This window comes from Geospiza fortis, unplaced genomic scaffold, assembly GCF_000277835.1.
Source record: "Geospiza fortis unplaced genomic scaffold, GeoFor_1.0 scaffold121, whole genome shotgun sequence".
In the NCBI taxonomy this organism is placed as follows: domain Eukaryota; kingdom Metazoa; phylum Chordata; class Aves; order Passeriformes; family Thraupidae; genus Geospiza; species Geospiza fortis.
In genome coordinates, this window is record NW_005054346.1 from 4,055,281 (window position 1) to 4,080,765 (window position 25,485).

At 37.1% G+C, this 25,485-nt stretch overlaps 2 protein-coding genes across 2 annotated transcripts in view; one reads left to right on the plus strand and one right to left on the minus strand.

Annotated features, from left to right (window-relative positions):
- Positions 1 to 2,403: 2,403 nt before the first annotated feature.
- Positions 2,404 to 23,857, minus strand: YTHDF3 (YTH N6-methyladenosine RNA binding protein 3). The gene is made up of 4 exons (XM_005423046.2): positions 23,768 to 23,857; positions 18,537 to 18,622; positions 15,657 to 17,249; positions 2,404 to 3,907 (listed from the first exon to the last, which is right to left on the minus strand). The coding sequence occupies exons 3-4, from the start codon at positions 17,229 to 17,231 to the stop codon at positions 3,884 to 3,886; spliced, it is 1,599 nt and encodes a 532-aa protein (XP_005423103.1). The 5' UTR covers positions 17,232 to 17,249; positions 18,537 to 18,622; positions 23,768 to 23,857; the 3' UTR covers positions 2,404 to 3,883.
- TTPA (alpha tocopherol transfer protein) overlaps positions 22,669 to 25,485 on the plus strand; it is a 40,933-nt gene continuing 38,116 nt past the window's right edge. Inside the window, exons 1-2 of the mRNA XM_014307852.2 lie at positions 22,669 to 22,695; positions 25,157 to 25,273. Of these exons, the coding sequence (XP_014163327.2) occupies positions 22,669 to 22,695; positions 25,157 to 25,273 (144 nt within the window). The remainder of the gene's footprint in view (positions 22,696 to 25,156; positions 25,274 to 25,485) is intronic.

Here is a 25,485-nt window from a genome sequence, read left to right on the forward strand (position 1 = left end):
GTAATTTTGAAAAATTAAGGTAACTGTGCCTTACAGAATTCAAAAGACTTCAACTCAGGTTCAGCTAGGAAGAATGCACTGATTCCACTAGGAATTTTCTAGAATGACCCTGCTTGCACAGGGAGGTTGGACCAGATGACCCCACTGTGGTCCCTTCCAAGATGACCCATTCTGTGAATACATTTCAAGTGTGTGAATTCTCCTATGAAATAGAAAGCAACTTCAAAATAGAACTTGGACTAAACAATGAAAAATATTTAAGATGCTTCCTCCTAAATATTACATTGTTTGCACTTGACCTCAACATTACCTTTTGTTTGGTGTCATAGATTTGTCTGCTGGAGTAAGAATAATTTTGGAAAGGGGCTTTTGCATCTAAATTTTGCAGACAGTGAACATTGAAACTGCTGGAATAGCCAAAAAGAAAAAAACAGAGAAAGAGAATGTAGAGAAGTACTTCATAAATTAAGCACAGAATGACAAAATACCTGAAGAAGTGAAATTTGTCTAGTTTTGAATGTCGACTTTTTCTCAATCCAAGCCCCTCAAAATAAAGCAGTGCTCAGGTTTTCCTTAAGCAAGCAATGTGCACATTCAACTGACAGAAATTATTCCTGTCAATAATCAGTTGCTGATGTTACAAAGTCAAAGATGCCCACAAGTGAGCAAAACTTTTATAATCTTAGTTTGTCCCACTTGTGTTGGTAGGACAAGTTTTTCCACAGCAACATTCTATGACAACTCTTAGGCCTCCTCAGACTGGAAGAAGTAATCAAAATGGAGAATACTCAGCATTTCCTCTGTCCTCCTGGTATCACTAAATGTGTGACAACATCGTATCTCACTTGTACACTACCAAAATCTCAAACAGAATTGGTTTTGTTTGTTTACCCCTGAGGAGTCTTTGCCACTTGTAAATATTCTGCTGCATCTCTGGCTCACCAACCCCAGGTGTGTAGCTGTAGTGCAGCTAAGTCTATTCAAAAGTGGGTACCTGCCTCTGAAAGAACAGATCTCTTCCTCACCCTCCCACCACCTCTCTTCTAAACATCTAGCATCACAGAGAGCTGGCCAACCATCAAAGCAGCAGAAAATGGCTTGAACTGGCTCCATTTGGAATCACAGAAAAACAAAGGCTGGCACAAAGGAGGAGGCATCAGGAACAGAAAAGGGGTTCCACTGATTCCTCCATTAGCAAGTTAGAAAACAACCATTGTAACACCTTCACCATATTGAAAAATCAGACCAAAAAAGGCATTTCTACATTTATTTGAGATAATAAGCACCATTCCTTTTCTTTCTGGAGGAAAAGTACTTGTGCATAAGGAAGCTGAAGATTAGAAGCTTCACATGTCCATTAACTAATACAGCACTCCACAGCTGATTTTACAATGTTATATACTATTTTTACAGTACTTTATATGCACATAAAATTCCTTTCAATTTCAGCTGCACATACTAAACTCTCAGCAGTCAGCAAATCAGTCGCAACATGACTAACACCATCAGCAATCAAACTCTTCTATTTGTAGATTTGCTAACAATCCTGGAACAGTGTAAGAACTGTCACAGCTCTCTAAATGTGATCACCTCCTTCTCTCACAATCCTGTCTCATCTTCCCAGCTTTCAAAGCCTGCAACAAAGTGATGAACCCACTTGATGCTGCACCTGATTCAATATAAGAGCAGTGCTCATGCTATTAGAAGAAAAATGCATGGGGTAAGGCAGGAAATATTAACAAAGCCTGCAAAAATATGAATACTGCAGTGAAAGCAAACTAGGGTTGCACATGCAATCAGTTCCTGAATGCTTGACTCCAACATTAGCTTTCTGGTAACCGGGAACTTCTGGGAATTTTCATAAGAGAGTTTTGTAACAAAGCAGCAGAAACATGCTGATACCTTGGGGGATCACAGACAAACTACATCCTTTGGACTCACTACACTGACCTGTGCCACTTCAGCTGACCAATGACAGCTGGAATAAATCAGTCCACAGAGGGAAACAAATAGATATAAAACCTGTTAGCAAGGAACAGATACACATGGAATAAGTAATTTTTGGGCTGAAGCCAAATTTCATAGGGATTGGGCTTGAAATCTTTGTCTCCTAGTCTCCTCTTAAAATATGCACTTTGCTTATCCCTCCTTTATCCCACTTGCTATTTATGACTCATCTACCATGTAAGTGACATTGCTTCTTTACTCCAAAATACAGGAGTGATCTCCCTTTTGAGCTTCCAGATAGCTGGCAATAAAAATTAAGACTCGTATCTGCTACCCTGCAGTCTCTAACAACATTTAAAATAATGAGCAAGAAGTGTGTGCTGAACTTCTTGCATTTGCATGATTGTATGAGTGCAAAGGGCTTAAGAAGACAGAAAGCAAAAGTCAGCAAAATCATCAGTATTAAACACAAACCTTTGCTATTTAAGCTCCAGAACTTTGACTGCCAAAATCTGTAAATGAAGAACTTGAAACACAATATAAACATCTGTGTTGGACAGTAAGACATGAAGCACGTTCAAATAATATGTGCTACTGCTATTTTAAGCTATAAGATATCTGACTTCAACATCGCGGCTCTAAAAAGGGAAAGCTATCCCTGGAGTTTGGTACAGGTTGTTCAGTAATTTGTACAGTCAATACACCCTCTTAACAGTTTTTCAATATTCTCTTCCAGCAGACAGAATGTGTTGCTATATGAACTGAAACAGAAGACATAATCTTTAGAGGTTAAAAATTAGTATAGAATTGGCCCATTTAATATGTATTCTAAAACTTCTTGTGGCATGTTTCTAACAAAAATCATCTTAACACAGTTATCAACATGTCAACTCCATGAACCAAAGTAGTCTTCTCAAAATATTTCCAAACAGGGGGAAAAACACCTCAATGTTGGCACAATGAAACAAAAAAATTTGAGAAACAGTATATGCTTGCTAAACAAGAATTATGTTTATTTAGCTAGTGAATCACCTAGAGGAGTAAATTTTCACTTTCATGATAGCAATCTGTCAGGCTTGCAAACACCCAGAAATAGGAATTAAAGATTATTTTAAATGTAGTTATAAAGGTCATAAAAAGTCTGATTTAGACTGAGGTACATTTACTCAAAACTGAGATTCATTGAGTGGTAGCAAACAAACAGTTCCTCAGACAAATGCACTTTTTTCAGTATACATGTTACAGAAAAAAAATAAAGAAATGTGCATTAACTGGTGGTGTCCACCAAGCTGCATATTAATATTCTCTTACACCAAACAGTTTGAAACAAGGGAAATGTCATTCTATTATAATTTCCTGTTACGATTCATTTGGCTAAACTGCAGCTTAAAGTTGCTTTGCCATATTAAAAGATTACTACAATAATTTTCACATGAACATTTAGACTTGAGTTTTACTCCAGGACTAAATATGGCATGATTTGCTTTTAATCTGTTGAATAGCTAAAAACTGACAATTAAAAAAACTACAACAAAGAAAAAATTAAGTTGAAGCAATGTGAATCTCACATCATTGAACCACTTCTAATGGTTAAATGTTAGTATTTAACAAATTCAAAGAGTTAATGAATCCTTGCATTCGTTCGGTCTCCTGTGCCTTAGCTAGGATGCATAAATACAAAAGACAGCAGATACTGGTAAAAGCTTCAGGACAGAAAGTGCTTGACGAAGGTACAGTTCTCAAGTGTGTTTGGTGAGAGAGTATAAGGGCAGATGCACTGATGAGAACCATTACAAGAAGAGTCAATTTCGTGTTAAAGTGTTCAAAGATGTCACCTTAAGCAGAAAAAAGCTTTAATAACGTCTTCTTAGACATATTAGGCATTTCCAGAGTCTACATCATTAGTGTTGTATTCTAGCAGGACATCTCCATATAGTTATTGTTTGTTTCTATTTCTCTCCTGAAAAAAAACAAAAACAAAAAACAACAATCATGTTAATACACAGATCAACATTATCTGCTTTTCTTTCATTACAGCATTTTCAGCGTTTGCAATTTATCTAAATCAGGCAACATACTTTCAAGGAAAAAGCTTCAATTATTTTCAGGAATATGAAATTATACAGTTTAAATCAACTTCTTAAAGAGAAACACATAAGTATACATCAAACTAAAAGGTAAACATGTTCCAAAAAACTGCAATCAAAAAAGGACTTATAATGACAGTTTTAATTCACTTAGAGTGAAATATATTGCACAAAGTGAACTGAGCAAGGAGACCAAGGGACCTACACACAAAGCAAGATGTATCCTAAATCTTCTGCTTAGCTTGTCAAAAAATGGTCTACTCTCTATCCATTATATCCCTGAAAAAATATGGTATTCCCAGTATCTCTGTCAAAGCCCCACATAATAAAAAGTGCTTAAGATCAAAAGGTAAAGTAACTAGTTGGCCCAACACCTCATCCTCCATACAAATGTTCAAGTGTCAAGGAAAAAATATATTTTTAAGAAGGTCATGCATACCTTTTTTAGAATCTACTTTCAGTAACAAAATGAGAAGTCAGTGAAATAGGAATGGCTACAAAGAAACCTCACTTCAATGTGAGCCTGAGCCACAGTGAGGATCATATTAACTAGATACAATGAGGACCATATTCACTAGACCATATTAACTCACAGTACTATGAGATGCCACATTTGGCATTTAGGGCTGAAATACTAATGGCACTGTAACTATCAGGGACTAACAAATCCACATTCTGTGGTACAGGTTTAACAGAATAAGTGACACTGTGCTTTATCATCATCCTCCATTTTCTCTACTTAGTTCAAGATAAACATACATTTAACATTATGACTACCTCCAGGAAAAAAAAAAGAACTGATCAACTAATGATATATTGTTGCCCTCATAACACATCTTCTAGCCTGCAAAAAGACACTGGTCAGTGTAAAAAACGAAGACCTTATCTTTCGATAGTATTTTCCATAATACCTTTTTCTATATGTACAACTGAGCACATTAAAGAAATATACAAATACCTGCATGGAAGAGAGGAAAGTTCCCATCCCCATTAAAAGATAATAAAAAGTATAAAATACCTCTCCATATTTTTATTATTATTGCATACTATAAATGGAACAATAACAGCAGGGAAAACAAAATAACCCAGGAGGCATTTGAACAGCTATTTCAAAACCACATTGAAATTTTATTATGCTAGAAACTATATAAGAAAATTGCAAATGAGCATATGACCCCACATAGATTCTTCCAAAAAGACAGTGTACTGAAAGAAGAAGGTATGTAACATTTATATTGGTTATTACTGGTGATCTAGTCCTTTCCAAGACAGATCTCCAAGTTGCTTCAAGATGAAACCAAAACAATAGAGCCCAGTCTTGGTCACAATGAGCAGCTCATGGTCCCAGCAGCTGTGTGTCTAAGACCAGACATTAGCCAGTGCAGAATTTCAGTATATTTAAAGTGAAAGCAATACTTGCACTACTCTGCTAGAAAATTATTTTTCCTAGTTCAAAAATACATAACTAATATTTTCATAGTGAGATACTGCTTTTTAAGATTTATAGTATCAATCATTAATACAAACTGATATCTTAACAATGCACTCTTGGCTGAAAACAGATGATGACTGGGCTCATGCCTCACTATGCATGTAAGGCATGCAAAAATAGCCTGCTCAGGCACATCTCAGATTATTCCTCTAATATTAGCAGACTTCAACTGCAAGAACTACACAAAGTGTTGAAAAACACTCCTGCAGCAGTAAGCAGGAGACTATGAAACTGCAGTGTTAAAATAAATAACAATTTTAAATACAGCCTGTATATAACTAAAATCATCAGTTCCTGTTCATTTGCAAGTAATACACACATAAGCACTGACTCAGGCTGTCTAGAAAGACTCCCTGCATTTCAAACTGCTGCACTATAAACTGACCAACACTATGCTTTGTGAAGCATTCAACTCAAAACACATTTAAGTTCATAAAAATTCAAAGTAGAAAATGAATGATACCCTGACTATCTTCCTTCTTCCACTTGATGAAATAAAGGAGGTGTTGCAAATTTTACATCTGCTTTGAATTCTACAGAGAAAAAAAGGCTTCAAAACATCAGCACATCTTTCCTGTAGTCTCATAATTACATATTACTACATTTATATTTAAATACTTCAAGCAGACATACAAGCATGACATTTTTCAATGCAAGTGAACAGTACATTCTTCAAATACTGGTATCGGGGACATTTGGCATTCTGTACTGCGAAACAGAGAGAAAGAAGACCTGATTTATTCAAAATACAGGCAGTGCTATTCCACTCAAAACGAAACCCCTCCCCAACTCCAACAGATCACACTCCTGGACCACTGTCTTTTCCCATCTCAAAAAGCAGTTTTCCTTGGGGTTTTGGGTGTTTTGGTTTTTGAATTTGTTGATTTTTTGGTGGTTTTTTTTTTTGTGGTTATGACAAAGTAACAGAAGAATTTACCTCCAGAAGGTTTCTAGCACCAGAGTAGAAGTTTCCAGCATAACCACTTTTCTTCTACTCAATTTATTTCATTTCTTATATTCAGGTAAGCAAAACTTTTATCACATCTCTTGCAATGCTCTTGGATGAAAACTTTCTCCCGTGTATTTAAGTTCCCTGCCAAAGGTCAACTCACCATGGTCAGATTACCCAGCTGCAGGGGGAGTTTATGAACAGGACATGGAAATTAAGTACCATTCAAATCAGGATGATATGGGAACGTATTGGTTGGTTAAAGGTACTTTCAGCTGCAGACCATATGCTGAGCACATTTCACACATGCAAATAATTTTCTGCATAAACCAAGTAAAGGTGAATCTAAAAACTGCTTCAGCCTTAGAAATGTGCATCAATCTAGTACAAACAAAACTATGAAATTAGCTTGGTCTGAACTGCTAAGCTGACTTACTTCCAAATTTTAGTTGTCTGAATTCAGAGCATTAATTGAATGATCCCATGGTGAGAAGTAGCTGCAATGTAATTTATCCTCAGATATAATGAAATATCTGTGCTAACAAAATTTCAAAATCCAAAGCAACAAAAACATTTCCCGATCTGATTTGAAAGAAACTACTGAGATGCACACAACCCTGATTTTGGGATTTCTTTGCCACAAAGAAGGTAAATGAAAAAGCCTCATTTTAAGTAGTCTACATGTAAATGCAAATGTAGCCTAAGAAGAACAAGAAGCTACTACAGTCTTTGGCTGTAGTTTTTCCCAAGGTCCCACAAACTGAAGCTCAAGGTCAGGAAAGGCAGATCTGAAAGAATGACTTCGGCTGATTTTTACAGCAGTTGCAAGTGCAAGCATTTCAAGGTGTCCATTTGGAAGCTATCCAGGGTTGCAAATTTACACAGGCCAATTGCAGAGTTCCCACACACCTTCCAGCACTATCAGCTATAATTGCAAAAAACAAACCAAAAAAAAAAAACCAAAAAAACCCAAAAAAACCCCCCAAAAAACCCCACTACAATTTTGCCAAACCTCTGCCTCTTACTGCAATGTTGAAAGTGTTCATGCCTGGAGCTGTCTACTCTGCCCCTCTCCCAAGAGGGAGCGTTCTAACAACAGCTTCAGAAGCTGCTTTACGGCAAACTGTGATTTAATCTTCAACTTAGAAGCCCTGCTCATCTGCAATGTAAGCTAACATGTCAGACTGCATTCTGTGAAGTGAGGCACGGGAACTCATCTGCTCTGCCAACTGTGCTGCGTGGGCACAAACACCTGGCAGAGGCAGAGCAGGCAGATGTAGAGGTGGTGAAAAGAAGCCACAGCAAAGCTCATGAAATCTCATTTACTAATGGCATCAGCCATAATCTGCAATTTATTTCACTCCAGTGTACCATTAAGGCTAGGACAGCATAAGCATTGACCTTAAAGCTTGAGAACCACAATGAAAAACAGATTACTGGAAAAGTGAAAAATTCCAGACATTGTTTACTCTGTTTATATCACTGGCTGTTAATATAAACTAGATTACTGAAACTTTAAAGTTGTGTAAAATATTTGTTTACTTAACTTCTCACTCTTGATCTCCCAACTAGGAGGGAACATCTCCTCAACACAGAAACAACCTCAGAAACAGATATATATATTTAAATACATTTCTCTGAGAAGCACTTCTGGGAAGAAGGGAGGGAAGGAATAGATGAGAAGGGTCTCTAGAAGTCTTAAATGAACCTAGAAATCTTCCCTGTGCAGACGCCATTCCCTCCCTAAACACTAATTTTTTTCTATTCCTTGACCCAACATGAAAACCACAAGGCACAAATTAAAAATCAAAGTTAACATACAAAATCAAATAAGCTTTTACGACTTCAGAGTAGCTTCTTCTCCCAGTAAGCTTTGAGAATTAATACTCGTCTGAGACCCTGTTGCTGCAGATCAGTTGAACTATAGATACCACATTAAAGGTTCTCAAGTACATAAATATTAAGAAACTCTGCAAAAGCCAGAAAATCTAGACCTCTAATTTATTTATTTATTCCTCCTACTAGTTTTGATGGCATTTTACTTAGTGACTGAAACATACTTGTAAGCATGTTTTCCTATTATAGGAAAAAATTACTGTAAAAAGGTAAATAAATTTAAATTTGATCAAACTCACGCACTGTTAGTACATGAACAGACCATATGATTTTATTATGGTAATGATAAAGGCAGTAAGACATTAATCCCCCTCTGAAATTCCACACGGTACAACCATTCAAAAGGCAGAGGTGGAGAAAGAAACCCAACTACTTAAAGACACTGTATGATAACACACAACAATGAAAGGCTCTGCAGAAACCAAGCTCGAACTCCATGAGCCAGAAAAGCCCTTCCAGTCGTCTTCCCAGGCAGATACTTTCAGTGACAGATCAGCTAATTCTAACAAGCAGCAGGTGCTTTGCTTCAGCGCTGTACATCATTATACACTGAAATATCAGACTTTAATTATCTACAAGACAGCCATTTCAGTAAGATGATTAAAAAAAAAAAAAACAAGCCTCCAGATCCTCACTATTATTTGTTAACAATGCTCAGAATATAACATTGGCTTTTGAAGACTGACAAGAGATATCTTCTTAGCAAATCTATAAAAATTGCATTTAGTGATGACCTCTGTCCCAGCAAGAGAAGCAGAAAGATGACTGACACCTGGGTTAGTTGTTCTCAGATGCCCAAGGGCAACAAGAACACATTACTTAATTGCTCTGCTAAGGAATTTATGGTAGCCTTGGAAGGGAAATAACATTCACTGCAGGGCTTACAAAATACATTGAGGAAGAATTTCTCAGGCAGTTTTTCTTTAAGCCTCACCACTCATACTCTTTGAATAGGTGTTACTCAAACTCCAATCTACCATGAGGAAAAATGAACTTACTTTATCTTTGTTTCCTATTTATATGAAAATGCAGTGAACATGGAAGTTTACATTTACTTTTTACAACTGACAATCTGTATGGTATGGAACAAAACAATAATTACTCATCAATATTAACTACACTGCCAAACCTCTGAAAAATTCACAAAGAACCAGGCTTGAGAAATCTATCATCTGCTAAGTTTTGTAATGTTTCATTTCAGCTAGATGAATATGAAGTTTTAAGCAAATCAGTTTTTATATAAAACAAATAATCCTAGTTCAACTGAATCTACAGGAACAGCTTCAATAGACCTGCAAGATCTGTATGTTTTAAAGTCACATTTTTTCCAGCAAACCACTTCCAGGAATCTCCACTGAGTTACTGCTAGCTAGCCCATCTGCAGTATGAACCAATGAAGCAAGGCTGTGAAGAGTCAGATGGGTTGGGACTTTTCTTGCAATACATGGGCATACTTCTTCCCTGCAAACTGCAGGAAAAGCATCACTGTTCTAGGCAATTTGTTGTTAACACACCACTGAAATCTGAGGAGATGTAGCAGGAAGCAGAAGGCTGCTTCGTGAATTTTTACAGCTATCTGTGTATACTTAAGGTTGTGCTTCTGCTCTGGAACAAGAGATTTAGAATTTCTCCGTTGCTTTAAAAATCACAACTTAAAAGGCATAGCACTTAGAAAAGGTATAACTGTCACAGATCCAGCTCAATTCAAGTTTGAAGTCTTGTCTTAGCTAGCTGCCCTGATATTTAAGCAGATAAAGTATTAGATTTCAAAAAGTGACTGGTCTCCTAGGCTTTGAAGTAAACCATTTGGTTGATACTCCTAGCTTTTCCAATAGGGGTCCCTATTTTACAGGAGAAATTGGTCTTTCCACTCCCAGAGTAAGAGAAGTTGAATCCACACTGTAAAAAGGACTTTGTAGGCTTGATTTTCAGCTAGGGATTTCAAACAAACAAACACAGGACAAGATCTGTACAAGTGTTGCTATGAACTAAGACTGCCTGTGAGTTTAATTACTTTCCACCTCTTTTATTCAACAGTCCAATATTGCACTTTCCTTCTTGCATCATCACTAGAGAAACACAGGCAACATCACTGCTCAAACTCTTACGTGGTCACTCTGCAAGAGACCATATACATCTATCCCCATACTCTACAGAATTCTAAACTATACCTTGGAACAGAAACAATGACTCTACCAAATGCACAGAAAACAGGCACACTTGAAATCCCCGTGTCTGTAACATAAGAACTTGAGGGTCATTTTTAAGTTTTTCCAAAAGACTAAAGATGCAAAGGCAAATAAAGACACGGCAAATAAGCACATCATCATGGAAAGGAAATTCTGGAGCAGCATGCTCAAAATTATTCTAGCTCAAAATAATCTTCTTCCATGACCAGGGGTACATATTCATCTCACAACTATAGCAAGGGAGGGGAAAAAAGTGTTTCCTGTTTCTACTTCCTCACTTCCAATTATGAAGATGACACTCTTGAAGTTCAAGGAAATTGAAAAATAATGTCCCTTGAAACTTCATCAAAAGCATACAGGAAATGAACATGTTTCTCAGAAGATATTAATTACATAATGCTCTTTTAGATAGTTTTGTGTTTATTACATAAACTTCTTCTAAATATAAATACACAAGCTTTTAGAATTTTGTACAAATATCTTTTAGCTGCATTAAAAATTTTTGTCAATCACCTGTTTTCCTTAACTGAAAATCTGTCAATGGATCTATATCTGTTTTTGACATTATATTATAGTAATTGATATCTGGGAGTTAAAAGGAGGAAGAAGCAGCTACAGTTCACTCTTAATGGATGATTTCTCCCTTGAAGATATTTTTAAGAAATATCAAATCAATCACAATGTCAGTAATGTCCTAGAAAGGAAAGGAGTTACACTGCTTAACACTGCAGCCTGATAATGACATAATTATCAGAGAAACAAAAGTTACATTGATATCAGAATGAAGGAGGAAAAAAAAAATCACTCCTTTCGAGAGTCAAGAAGTTCTAGCTATGTCAGCATTCCCATTACAAGATAAGTAATACAACAGAAGAAAGCTAAAATTTTAAATGCTTATTTATCTGCCATTTAAAGGCTTCCTGAAAAGTAAAAAAAATTCCAAATGCAAATTAGATAAACACAAATATATACGAAGTTCTTCTATCTTACCTCATATATAAAAATTTTTGTGGACTATCACACTAAGAAAACCATCTAAAGCACTCTACAATTACATGAAACCATGACCTTTTTTCCCACTGTAAGCTACAAAAGTAGAATTCTCCATCAAAAAGCACCAAAACACTGTAAGCTAGAATTCTCCATCAAAAAGCACCAAAAGAAGTCCTAGGACAACGGGTAATAAAGCACCATCTGAGGGCAAGGAAGTCCTTATCTGCCAACAACTGCATTTTTAATCAGAGCCACATTTTATTTTCACCCATATACTTACTGAAGATCAGATGCAAAGCTACTACTACAGATGTTTTTCTTTATTTTCAGTATCTTTGATTTTCTAAAATGTAATTAAGTCATCTTAAAAGGCATAATTTCAGATTTCTGTTTCATTCATTTAGGTATTACAGCTTTCTGTTGAAAGACAATCAAACATATTTTCAAATAATATGCATACAAGTCGCACATTTACACCACAAAGCAGCAGCTAACTAAGGACAAATGGAATTCCAGATTATTTCAATGTATGTCTGACAGAACTCATGAAAAGCATCACTCATTTCTCTGATCCTTTGGTAAAAGATCACAGCACTCGTATGTTTAAAACAAGAGTCTGGAACCTGAGCTGGAAGAGAATGATTACTGCACAAGCCCTGCTGTAGATGCCTCACCCACATCAAGGTTACATCAAACACTACATTTCTAATATTTATGCTTAAAGAGACTATTCTTTGTCATTTTTAAGTTATCTTTATCAAATGGCAAAGTTCCTAATGTTTCATGTTTATCAGAGACTGTTTACTGTCAGAAGTACACTGCTATATTTTAATAAAACATACTGCTAGGCCATATTGGAAATTAATTATTGATCCCTCTGAGTTGTTAAGATTAAACTTTTACAACCAATTATTTTAGGATAAATTAGATGTAATGATGAACAGTTATAAAGTAAATTAAAATCCTAAATTATATGCTGTTTGCAATATTTAGATTGCTGGCTGTATGAAAGTTTGTAACCACCTATGCAACAAGAAAATATTAACTGAATTTCAAGGAACATGGAGAGGACTTCTGCAGGCTGATGCATTTAATATTTTATTAACAGCTATAAGCATATTTTTCATGACCAAAACACTGGAAACAAAGTGATTGCCACAGCTGCCAAAGAAAATGAACAGCAACTTAATTTACAGTTCTACAGGCAGTAGAAAGTGCACATATTTAAATACAGCTCCATGAAAGCTTAGCTGGCACTAGGTAATAAAGAGCTATTCAATTAACCACAAACCAGAGCTTACAATACTAATTGGTGCATTTACAGACTTAAATCATAAGAGTTAACAATTGCATGTTTACAATTTAAAGACAGATTATTTGTACACTGTGTGATAAAAGAAAAAACACAGATTTAAAAATCAACATTCAATCAGAAGAGAATGCTAAAGTGAAACACTCAGTAGATGTCATTAGTTTAATTTGAACTTCCTGTATTTTCAGTCTATATTAATTTGCTGAAAGCACACCTCAAATCCATCTACAAAGAGAAAACCTCATGACTAACCTACACAGTTCTAAAGCAATTTTTGATAATTAGTTATAAAACCAATTTGTACAATGTCATAAAAGAGCCAATAGCCACTACTGCAGGTATCTTGACAAGCATATTTTCTCTCAATAGTGTTGGAAAAGTTAACTATTTACAAAGAAACATTGGTCAGTATTTGAGCCATACAGATACTGTATGTTTCTCTGAAGATATTATTCAAATAGCAATGTTACTTTATTGCTCAAATACCCATCATCACAGTTATTCTAGTTCAAGACCTACTAAATGCTGAACTCAGTACTTTGAATCATAGAAACACTTCCACTAATCTACATTCCTCCTCTTCATTATATTTTGTGGCTTTTACCTACTACTGAGGGAATAAATCCACAAATAAAACTATTTTCCTGAGTTGCTAGGGCATGCCTGAATTATGACTTGTTTGTGAAGTTTTTTTTTCAATAAAGAAGATATTTTTGAATCAAACCAGTTATTTGTGAAATATCCCAAAATTCTGAAAATTTAGAAAATACTGAAGCATGAAGGCTACAGAGATTCATTATACATTGTAATTTCAGTCCTCCTGAAACATTACAAAATTACAACAAATCACAGAATCAGAATATCTGGAAAGGACCCATGAGGATCACCAAAGTCCAACTCCTGGTTCTGTGTCCAAGAGTTGCACCATCTACCTGGAGATTGACCAAACACTTCTTGAACTCCGTCAGCCTGGGAGCTGTGACCACTTCCCTGGGGAGCCTGTTCCAGCGCCCAACCACCCTCCTTTTCCTCTATCTGATCTACATCTTCCCTGATACAGTTTCAGGCCATTCCCTGGAAACCTGTCACTGGTCACAAGAGTGAAGAAATCAGTGCCTGCCTCTCCACTTCTCCTCATGAGACCATAATAAGGTGTCCCCCTCAGTCTCCTCCAGGCTGAACAAACCAAGTGTCCCCAGGTTCTTCTCACATAGCTTCCCCTCCAGACCCTTCACCATCTTTGTGGCCCTTCTGGATGCTCTCTATTAGCTTTATGTCTTATATTGTGGCACTGAAAACTGCACACAGGACTTGAGGTGAAGCTTCACTAGCATAGGGTAGAGTGAGACAATCACCTCCCTTGACTGGCTCATGGTTCTGCACTTGGTGAAGTCATACCAAAGCCTGAAAAAGTCTAAGTCATTCCCTTACACTGAATATTAGTTAAGAAAGCAGTTCATTACCCCATTATCAAGATACCACGAAAGTTAATGATACTCATTTGGAGCATAATGCATTTTCTTTTTAGGAAAAAAGTCCAAAAGGCATCACATACTCAACTGGGATATTCATCTAGCCTCCCAACAACAGAAAACTTTCAACATAATAATTTATTGCAGAGTTTGCAATAGCACTACAAAACTGGTTTGTGGTACGCCTGACACTGTTCTACAGGAGGTGCAACACACACTGAAGGATTAGGAACGAACAACAGGGGTGAAAGCACCACGGTACTAGAAACCTAAGAGAAGTAAACATTTCACCTGCTTCACAGCTTCTTTATGTGTTGGCTTCAAGTGAACAAATTCTCCACTTCACATGTCTCAAGGCCCTTAGAATAAAACCTAAACTTTTGGGGGTTTTTATTCCAGTGAGTGGTGTGACATGATGAACAGAGATCATTAGCAACAAACCATACTGATGGCAACTCCCCTTTTTGAACACTTGCAAATCATCTAACTGGTAAAAACAGCTCCTGAAATGTTTCTAACCATGAGACAAATCATACATTTACAGTTACTGGAAAGCAAGTGAATATAGGAAAAGTAAATATTGTGACCAATGGTGAGCACAAGTGTTATAATTAGGGAGGGTACACAAGACAAAGTACCCAAGTACTACAAAACTGCTTGAATTCAATGCTTTTCCCTTGTCTGATGAGCATTTCAGGAAATACCTCCAAAACTAAAAGTTTCTCTACAGGGTTATCATATTTACTCTTCTTTGAAGAAATGAAATTTCCATTTTTTTAGGAAATGCACTATCAGAAAGGTCAAAAAATTATTTCATCACTGTATCACTTGTGTTTTTCACAGTTCCACAAATGATAAATTGAATCAAGGAGAAAATCTGCTCTTCACACTAACCATGCTGTTAATATTTCATTGAAGTAGAACTTGAATTGAAATATTATGTGAACTGAAGTACACTTCTTTAATTTCTGTTCCTTTTTGTGACATCCTGAAACTGTAAAAATCTAAGCAAGAAGATTTCATCTATGGATAATGGACTCAATTCAGTTCTCATTTGCATTGAAGAAGTAGAACCTGTCAGATGTCTGCTTAGTCAGGCCTACCTTCGTCTTGTGATTAAACAGATGATTAAACTAATAAACAAGTAACAGGAACTTAAATTTTTTCATTAAGAACCAGTTATATCAAGTAGAGACTTTGAGGAAGAAGTACCACTTTCTGATTTAACACTTGCAGACAGAAATTCCAGATGAATGAAAAACAAGGTTTCTGAAAACAGAAAAAAAAAGAGAGCTACTGTAACGACACTGATTTCTTACCCTACGCATGGCTTCCTCCTCCTCTTGACGCTTCTCGTAATGTGCAAAGTCATCAAAGATTGAGGTGGTATGCTTGAAAGTAGCAATTATTTTAAGCACTTGCTTGGCTTTTTCTAGGGGTACCTCTTGAGTGTCCCTCGAATTGGTAACTGGTTTGTTGTCATTGTTTTCCAAGCGAATATGTCGCAGTTGGTTATTGGGAACGTCTTTGACAAAGATCCATTTGACATCAAACTTCCCCTTCCACTTATCCTGAGACCAGACACCAGCATATGCATTGTAGTCCACAACAGACTTCATCTCAGCCACTCCGCAAAAGTGTCCACTGCCATTCACACTGAAGAGTAAATAGAGTGGGCCTTTGCCATTCAGGGACCGGTAAGCAGCATCCAAGCGCTTATTCCCATGCTCAGTACTACACCAGATAGAGTACTTAATGGAGCGATGAATATCGTCCTCTGAATAACTTTTGATTATAAACACACGTCCGTTCTTCAGATTCCAATCGAAGTCTTTGGGATTGTAGTTGTTTATGGCCTTTAGTTTCTCCAGCACTGGGTGCACTTCCACACCAGAAGGCGAGGAGCTGACGGACACAACACCTAAACCAAAGTTCTCACTACCAGCTCCATTGTTCTGGCTGAAGCCCACACCCCTATTACGAGGAGCTACCCAGCGGTTTTGCAGCTGCTGCTGCTGCAACTGGTGAGGCTGGGCCTGCTGCTGAGGTCCTTGTTGCTGTTGTGGTTGCTGTGGCTGAGGCTGCTGTTGAGGCAGTTGGCTTTGCACCAGTGGTGGTGGTTGAATTAATGGCTGAGGCTGCTGGATTATAGTCTGAGGAGGCAGTACTGGTTGAGCTGGGGGAGCTTTTACCACTGACCCTTTGTCATCCCAAGTTCCAATATTCATGTTGTGTTTTATAGGTGGCGGCGGCACAGCAGGGCCCCCAATGCCCACATTACCTTTAGGCTTGAGTTTCGGCTGAGGTTTAGCAGGTTTCCTTGCAATTGCAGCCCATGAGGTTGGTTTAGGTGCTGAACTGCTAACTGGGGGCACACTGTTAGCTGCAATGCTTGTCATACCTGTACTGCTCAGAGCTGAACCTACAGTTTTTGTTACAGCAGCCGTCATATCTCCACCAATTTTCAGTCCAGTCATGCCTTGCTCAATGCTGCTAATCCCAGGCACCTTGCTCAGAGTATCGCTGCCAAATCCAGCCTGTCCATCTGCTATGGCTCTCCCAAGAGAACTAGGTGGATAGCCATAGCTGCTGCTGTAAGCAGAGCTTTGCGTTGATTGTCCCTGAGATCCACTTGTCCCCCATGTAGAGAAGTCTGCATTCCCAGGAAAAAAATTAAATCCATGCTGCCCAAGAAATGGAGGGGTATTTCCTAATGCCCCAGGTTGACTAAATACACCATCAGGTATGTAATGGTGTTCACCATTGCTCATCTGTCCATAAGTTGTCAAATATGGCATTGGAGGGTCACCTGCAGTTGACCATGCTGCTTCACCTAAAGAGTATGGAAATCCAATGGAAGGAGCATAATAGCTAGGCATGTATGGGTCTGACATTGGTGGATAGCTGTTACTCTGCAAGAAAACAAATTTTTAAAAAATCAGCAATATTGACAATTATGCTCAGGGGAAAAAAAACTGTAATACAATCCAAAACATTTTTAAGGGTTATATGAATGTATTTGTAACTTTCACCATTCCTCACAACATAAAAGATAAGTGAGGTATCTGTCAGATATGGCCATTTCTTTAAGAGACCTTCTCAAAGCACTAAAGGGCCCCCTTTTGCTCTGGAACATTATCCTCCTTTTTAGCTACTAAGCTAGGTTTAAAATGCCTCCATGCCAACAGCATCAAGAAAATAACAAGCTACTCTAAAACAAGTTGTAACTGTACCTTTATAACTAGAGAAAAATAGCTGCAACTATGATTTAAAGTTGTGGTATTCTTAGATTTTGTCATATTTCTCACTTCTAATTGGATACTCCAACACACTAGTACAGTGAAATGGATGCAAGGATGCCTGTTTGTTTCAGGAGTAGCGACAAAAAAGAGGTAACACATCCATGCTATGGAGAATGGGCATTAAATCAGTACTACTCCAGATAGACTCCTGGGAAATCACACAATTTATTTCTTGAGACATTTGAAGGACTACCCCCACATGATTTCTGCTGTTTTTTTCTAGAAAAAATTGCACATATCATTGTCTAGCTGATGCTTCCTTAATGCTGTATTATTGGAAAAATAAAGCGAAGGCAAGCAAAAATCCTTAGTCTTTTAATAATTTACACTCTCTCTCCCTCTCAAGATCACTCCAGTTTACAAACTTAACTCATATTAACTTTCAACTACAGAGGCAATTCACAGCTCTGGAAGTCAAGCCATTAGTGTCTTGGCAGAAGAGCTGTACCAAGCTGTAGTGATACTAAGCTTCCATCTATTATGGCATCAGCTGTAAGCTACTTCTACCACTTTTAAAGGAAACCAGTCCAAGCAGTTAATATATTCACAGAGCCAATAAAACTGTTGTTTTGGATTGCATCCAAAATGATGATTTTGTTTTAAATGTAAGGGTTTGGTTTTTAGCTCAAGTTTCTTGTAACTGCATCTTTCTGAAGCTAGAGCAGAAGCACAAGAGACAGGGACATGAAAGCATGCTTTTTAACTGAAGCTTTTCCAGAATTCTTAAGAACACTTCATCTGCTTAAGATATCATATGATGAGACAAAATATGACATAAAATTATATTTCTGTGTATATTCAGGCAAGTCAGTAATGGTAAGAAATATCCAAAAATTAAGTCTGGAAGTCAGCTGAATGTCAAAGTTAACTTCAAGGTACTAACCAATGTTCACTTACCTGATTTGTCTGACTACTTAGATATGGCTCAAAATCATCATCATTTACTGCATCCTTTTGATGAATCGAACCGTTTTGTACTGAAACTAAAAATAAATCTGTATTAGAATAGTCTCTGGAAAACCTATACTGCACTTCCAATCTAGGTAACATTTCTTAATTATCTGTACATTGAAATACATATTATTGTTAAACACCAATCCAATTTAAACAAAATAGCTCATTCTACCGATCATGATCTCAGGAGAGGTCTGCAAAGATGGCAGCTAGAACAGTCTACTCCTGACTATTCTTTCCTGGGATCCAGAGACATGTGGATGAAGAACTGCAGGCACACCTTATTTGCACAGGCAGTAAATCCAGCATTTCCGGAAGTACCAGAACAAGTGCAAATGTGCAGACCAACCCCATCTATAGACATATTCAATAGGTTCAGGGAAAGTTGCAACATACAGCTTTCTCCTGCCAGGAGGACAGGCAGTTACCCACCAAGACAACCATGAAGGACACCACTATTCAGCCATTTAATCCTGTATTTCCTACATAACTGTACTGCATTAGTGACATCTCTGAAGCTCTGAGGTGACAAAGCAAGACAGAAATAAAAGCTTAAGTCCCAAAGGGTGATTACAAGCCTTTCCCAACACATATGCCACTATATGCTGGAATCTCTTCCTACCTGCTCTTCTTGGTCTCCTATTACCTTTCATTTCATCTAAGGCATTACACCTACCTGGGATTCTCCAGCTGCCCAAATTACTTGAAATGTCTCTCTACCATCCCCCAGGCTACTATTCAAACAAACCCACTCTGCATAAATTTCTGCTAAGTTCCACTGTTTCCCAGGGTGCAAAGCAGAACAGGGACTTAAACCAGCACTTTCAATTACACAATCTGAAGATGAAGATCTGTTCTCAAAAATAAATTTACTGGTTATCCAAATGCAACTTTTTTTCTTTTGTCAAATATGTTCAGTGGGGGAAAAAATAAAGTCTCAGGATGATCAGTAAGGTGCACTGAAAAACCATGACTGCAGAAGTTACAACAATACAGCAGATTTTCTGAAACTTAAACTGAGTTAGGAGCCAATTTTATGGTTTCTCTCTTTTAGCAAAAACTTCTGAAAATGCCATGCAATTAAATATTCAACTTTGCTGAAATTAGTGTTTAAGAGTCAGGGATTTTTTCTTGCTTCATTGGGGGTAGGGGGGTTGCCACCCAAAATTCACATTGTAAGCCAAGTGGTGCTTGATTTTTTTTTCATATTGACTTCAACATCCCTAAAACAAAACTGCCTTCAATGAATGAAACTAGCTGAAAGAAATGACAAGGTAATAGATATAATCATAAGGAACAATCAAAATCCTGGAAAATTTTATTAACTTCAGAGAGCAGTAAAAAAAAAAAAAAAAAGTAAAAATTCATAATTTAACACAGAAGGCTTTTTCAAAGCAATTATCTGAGAAGAAAGCAACCTGTGTCTTGAATACCTTCTTGAAGTTTTAAAAGAACACCAGACACTTCAGTTACTACAAACTGGCACACTGCATTTCTATACTAGCAACAGTCAAATATGACCAGCACAATGCAGTTTACAACTGGATAGAACAATATTCCTAATTACACACCACATTTAAATTAAACATTAGGTGTTGGGGGTTCTTTTACCCCATAAATAGAGTTTCAGTTCAGGTCATGTATCATCTTGAATTTACACACAATGGTAACATATTAACGAGCTCTTTATATTGGAATTCCTCTTTATATTTGGCCCAGTTACACACAGGATGAAGCCTCAAAACATTCTGTCTATGTAATGTCCACTGCTTAGACTTAACCAAATAGAACAGATAGCACAACTCTCAAACACAATTCTATCATAACGAAAAACACAGGCAGCAGCATGCAAGTGTCTTAAAAGCATGCAATCACAAGTAAAGGAATAAACAGATGCATATCAAGACTGCTATCCCATCAAAATTAATCTCCTCATACTGGCAGCTAATCTTCATAAAACATGCATCTGCTGTGTTTATTGTTCCACAGGTACCTAAAGGTCACTGAAGACAGAATTATTTTTGGTCTGACATTACAAGTAACATAAAATATTCCTGCCAATGTATTTTCTTTATCATTAATTTTGTACTGAGATATTAAGTCAGTGACACAAAATATTTCTACAGAGACGTTTTTTCTGCTGAAATATATACATATCCCAGTGAAATAGCATCACTGGGAGCATGTTTCTTTAGCTTTTCATTCTAACTTCACATAATGTGTTAATAATGAAGAATGTAGCCCACACAGACATTTAACAAGAGCAAATGAATGCCTCATTCCCAAAATCTCATGTTAAGTGTTCCAACTGAACAGGGCAGTGATGAAGAATACTAATTGAAACTAATCTACAGATACTAAAAATATCTGTATCAATATGATGCTAAAAATACTGTATGTTTCTGCAAACACTGTGAAAACATACAGTGTAATTAGATATTGGGAAGAAGCAACTCATCAAATAGAGGAATTTAAAGCTGATATTCTTTTAACTGCTACTATCCTTGGAATAATCACTCACAAAAAATGATACCCAAAGGTACAAGAATAACTTTTTCATTAGAAGTCATCACACCTTAACGTGAAGCGTAAACACTGAAAGAAACATGAAATATTTCATTCTTGTTTTAAACTTAATAATTACATTTAAGCCTCCTACAAAACAAAAAATTGTTACACACACAAGTGTAAAAATAAGTCAGCACCTTCCTATGACAGATTTGATACACTGGCATAATAAACAAAAGGGGGGGGAAAACCAAAAAGGAGTCCCAGGAGTGCCTTTTTTCTTCACACCCCTGTAAGTCATAATTTGATGGATGTCAGTTCTGATGTTTTATGTCAACTGTACAGTAGCTGACAACTAGAATAAGTAAAGTTTCATGACAGGAAGATATAATCATTCAAGCCTCTGAAATACCAACACAAATATCTGACACAACAGATAGACAGTACTGCTCTACATACAGGAACTTCAGCCCCACAAATTGTGGTTGAAGGAAACAGCACAGTACACCAGTTTATGAACAATTTAAAAAAAGCATCCAAGGCACTTTACTAGACAATAAAAATCAGCTGCCTACCAATATAATTTGCAGGTCTAATATTTTTCATTTCCATATGAAATATGTATACACCCCTTTTACTGCTCACTCATTCTTCTCATATGCTCTACCAGACAAGTGGACAGCTTCTGCCATCCTCCCTAAAATTATTACTCTTATGCACAGAACCACCTTCAGATTGGTCTGTTAACTCAGTATCACACCCTCCCTCAGAGCTCCTCTAAGCTGAAACCTATCACAACAACTGAAAGACTACTGGCTGCTAACATGTGGTCAGTAAGGACTGCTGACACTGACTAAATTCAACCACTTGAAAAAGCCTCTAGCCCAAAGCCAACAACTTGTGCTACAGTGAAGATGTTAGCACAATCTCCTAGGCCTTTAATCTAATGCTAAGTCATAACTTAGTTTCACTAAGCAGACATTACACCAAATAATTTAACAGAACAGAGATTAATTGTTCTGTTTCACTATAGTTTTCACTTAGGTCATACTCTCACCAAGAGAATATATCATAAGTATTCATTATTTAAAAGGATGCACTCCATAAAAAAAATCCAAGTTCAGAAATGCAAAAATCTCTTCCTTACATAGCAAGCAGAGATGTGTTTTGATTCAAACATTCCACAGCAGTGACAAATTATAGAACACAAAAATATGCTAACATAAATAAGCCAAAGTAAAGCTGACTAGTGCATTTTCACACACTGCAACATAGCACCCAAATAGAAATGCTTAATACTTCCAGTCCAAGTCACATATATAGAGTACAGTTCAAAAACTACCTGTGTGAGTCTCTAAGAGATGCATCTAATTAACCTCACTAAAACTGAGAAATGATAATTCAAAGATTGTGAAGCCACAAACTACTTGCTACAACGAGTCTAAGTTTTCTTCTCATTTAAGGGCAACATGGAAGGTTATAACCACAAACTATTTCAAAAACATGAAGTAGTTAATAAGTGCACTTCGGGCAAAAAAAAGGAATATGAGAGAACAAGTATTCAAGAATGACCAAACTAAGAATGTCTGAGGAGGTAAACATGTTCCTTTTTCTCTGAATGCAGAAAAATTAAAAAGAACAGGCCAAACTCAATGAAATCTGGGAACCACGTGCCACCTCACAAGCAATACATGTAACAAGAAGCAGATAATCTGCACGTAGACAGAATAATAGAATAAGTATGCTGTGGATAACATTAAATGACAGCTCACAGAGACCAATTAAATTAGTTCAGATAATGAACTAAGAGGAGCAAAGAGTAACCAAGCTCAAAAAAAAGTTTCTTATCTGCCTAAATATAACAAGCATATTAACACAAAGAGGCAGCTGTGTGCATGCTACTCTATAGCTCAGTTTGCTGAGCAGCTAAGAATTAAATAGGCACAAGTGGACTGTTTAGGCAGAAAGAAATTCCAAATAGAATATTAGTGAGAAAATAAATTCCAGACAAAATACTGCAAGATATAATCTGTAATGCTGTTTACAACTGACTTGCCAAGAATTTTAGAGAGAATATTAAGTAGTTAGTAGTTTCTTCCTTCTATGGGAAAGAAATCCCACTAAATATGGTATTTAAAAACTAAAACTTTGACAGAAACATAGAAAAGCAGAAGGCCTGTTATAAACACAGACAAAAAATCAGCTACTGGTGCTAAAATGAAGCAAGACTAAAAAATTCTGAGAATAAGGAAGGTGATGTTTTCTGCTCATAGATATGAGTAACTAGTCACATGGCTGCTATCTAGAAAAGTAAGGAAGCTGTTCAGAAGATTCTTCCTGATGATTCTACTCACTATACAGAAAGGCCCAAGGTGTACTGTTAAGAAGAGATTATACAAGCATATCACAAAGGCAGCTAAAAGGAAATAACTATTTAACTGTCTGGCTTCTGACATTAATCTTTTGCAAAATAACACATTGTAAACTGATGTACTGCTGTGCCACAGTAAAAGTGCTGGGAAGTAATATTTTGGCACACAATTTACTGTCATCCTGCTCTGAAATAAAAGACATTCTATAGCTACAACATCTTGCTATGACTGTCAGACATTATCCTCCATAAAAGCAATATTACAGATTTATACAGAAATACAAGGTTAACTTACCTTTATTTCCCTGTCCTTTAGGTCTCTGTATATAGGAAAGTGGGGGGGAGAGGGGGGAAGCAAAACAAGTTCAGTTAGAATCCTCTAATATAAACTTCACTGTAATTCCATTTATTTGCCAATTCTGCCCTTTCCAACTTAAATATCATTTGAACATATTACTAAACCATGCTATTATAAAAATGTTGTGACATTACTTAAAATAACATTATAAAATACTACAAAACCAAAATCTGATAGAATTTTACTGCAAATATCGAAATCATCTAGGATTTAACAGCATATGAAGATTAAATGGTGCAGAAAAGCTGAACAAATGGATTTTAATTGCCCCAGGGCCTGAAAAACATTTGCAATAAACAAAAATAACACAGAGTTAACAAAAAAGTTTAGTACCTTAAGATTACTGCCAATACCCAAATTTCATTATGATATGTCATCTTTTAAATTGACTGACAGGTACTTATCAGAGAATAACATACAATGCCTTGCTTTTTAGATATACAAAGGAATATAGAGTTGTATCATATGCTGAACTTCAAGTTGTGCATTCCTCACCTAGGCAATTATACTGAGAAAATTATACAGTCTGTACAAAGCTTTCACACAAGGAAATAATTCCTTAAGGAGGATTTTTTTTTGGATTAGTCATTATAAAACACTGTTAATCAGTCATGCAATAAGAATCAATGTAACATTACAAGTTACAGCAGTATCCTTAATTCCGCTACAGCAAGATAAACTAACTTCAAAAAAACAAATGCTAGTCCATGAAAATCTAATTCATCTTCTCATATTACTTTCAAGTAAGCAGGAGTGGGTCTCCAGGCTCCATCATTCTCTTAACAATTTTTAGTCCTGAAGATTTGAAACTTTAGGAGGTAACCACCTCCAAGTTACTTTCATGTGCATTTGTCTCAGAGTTACCATAAAACTGTTCAAGGCTGCTTCACCTAGAGGTGCACTGGTTAGACACTGGGCTCTCCCAAAACTGGAAAAATCTCTGTAACCTGAAAAAACCCCAACCATCTCATCTTTTGGGATGAATCTAATCCAGACACAAAGGCATGCAAAGACCAGCAAGAGACAGAACTAGAAAAAGTTGGGAAGAAGCAGCCTTCATGAAAGACAGAACAATGAAAAGCTAAGAGATCACTGAGCTAGAAATAAATGCTTAAAGGAAACTGGAGAGCATGCACAGAGACAAAAGAAACAGAACATTAAAGGCATACAGAGAAAATAAAAGGAGGCAAGGGACTGCAGGGCTAAAACTTTTGGGGAGTGGCAGAAACCCACGGACGAAGCAGAGAGCAAGGCAGAGTAGCTTCCAGCCAGAAAGAAAGACCAGCAGAGGCCTAGCAAAGGTAAAAAAAAAAACTGAATTCTAAGCTCCGTGAAGGACCAAGTTTAAAAAAGTGCTGCACAGCGCAAAGAGAAAAACTGAGAACTACTGGAAAAAGCGAAGGCCGAGGGAAAAGAAGAAGTCAGAGGCCCGAAGGGATAAAGGTAGGCGAGGAGAGCGAAAAGCAGGACGAGAAAGGATGCGGTAACGGGGACCCTGGCGGAGTTTGGGGCGCGCAAGGAGAGGAGCGAGCGCTGGGCGCCGCGGGGAGCCCGGGCTGGCCCTACGGCGCTCCCGGAACGAGGGACCGGGAGCCCGGGGGCCTGGCCGGGAAGGGCCGGCTCCCGAGGAGGTCACACACAAAGGGGCCGCGGGC

What these genes read in the sequence shown, in the direction of transcription:
- YTHDF3 (XM_005423046.2), bottom strand. Translation starts at nt 17,231, where the DNA reads ATGTCAGACCCATACATGCCTAGCTATTATGCTCCTTCCATTGGATTT. An exon ending in AGGAGGAAGCCATGCGTAGG is followed by an intron (nt 3,908 to 15,656) that starts GTAAGAAATCAG and finishes GTTTTTTTTCAG; the next exon opens with GAGAGAAATAGAAACAAACA.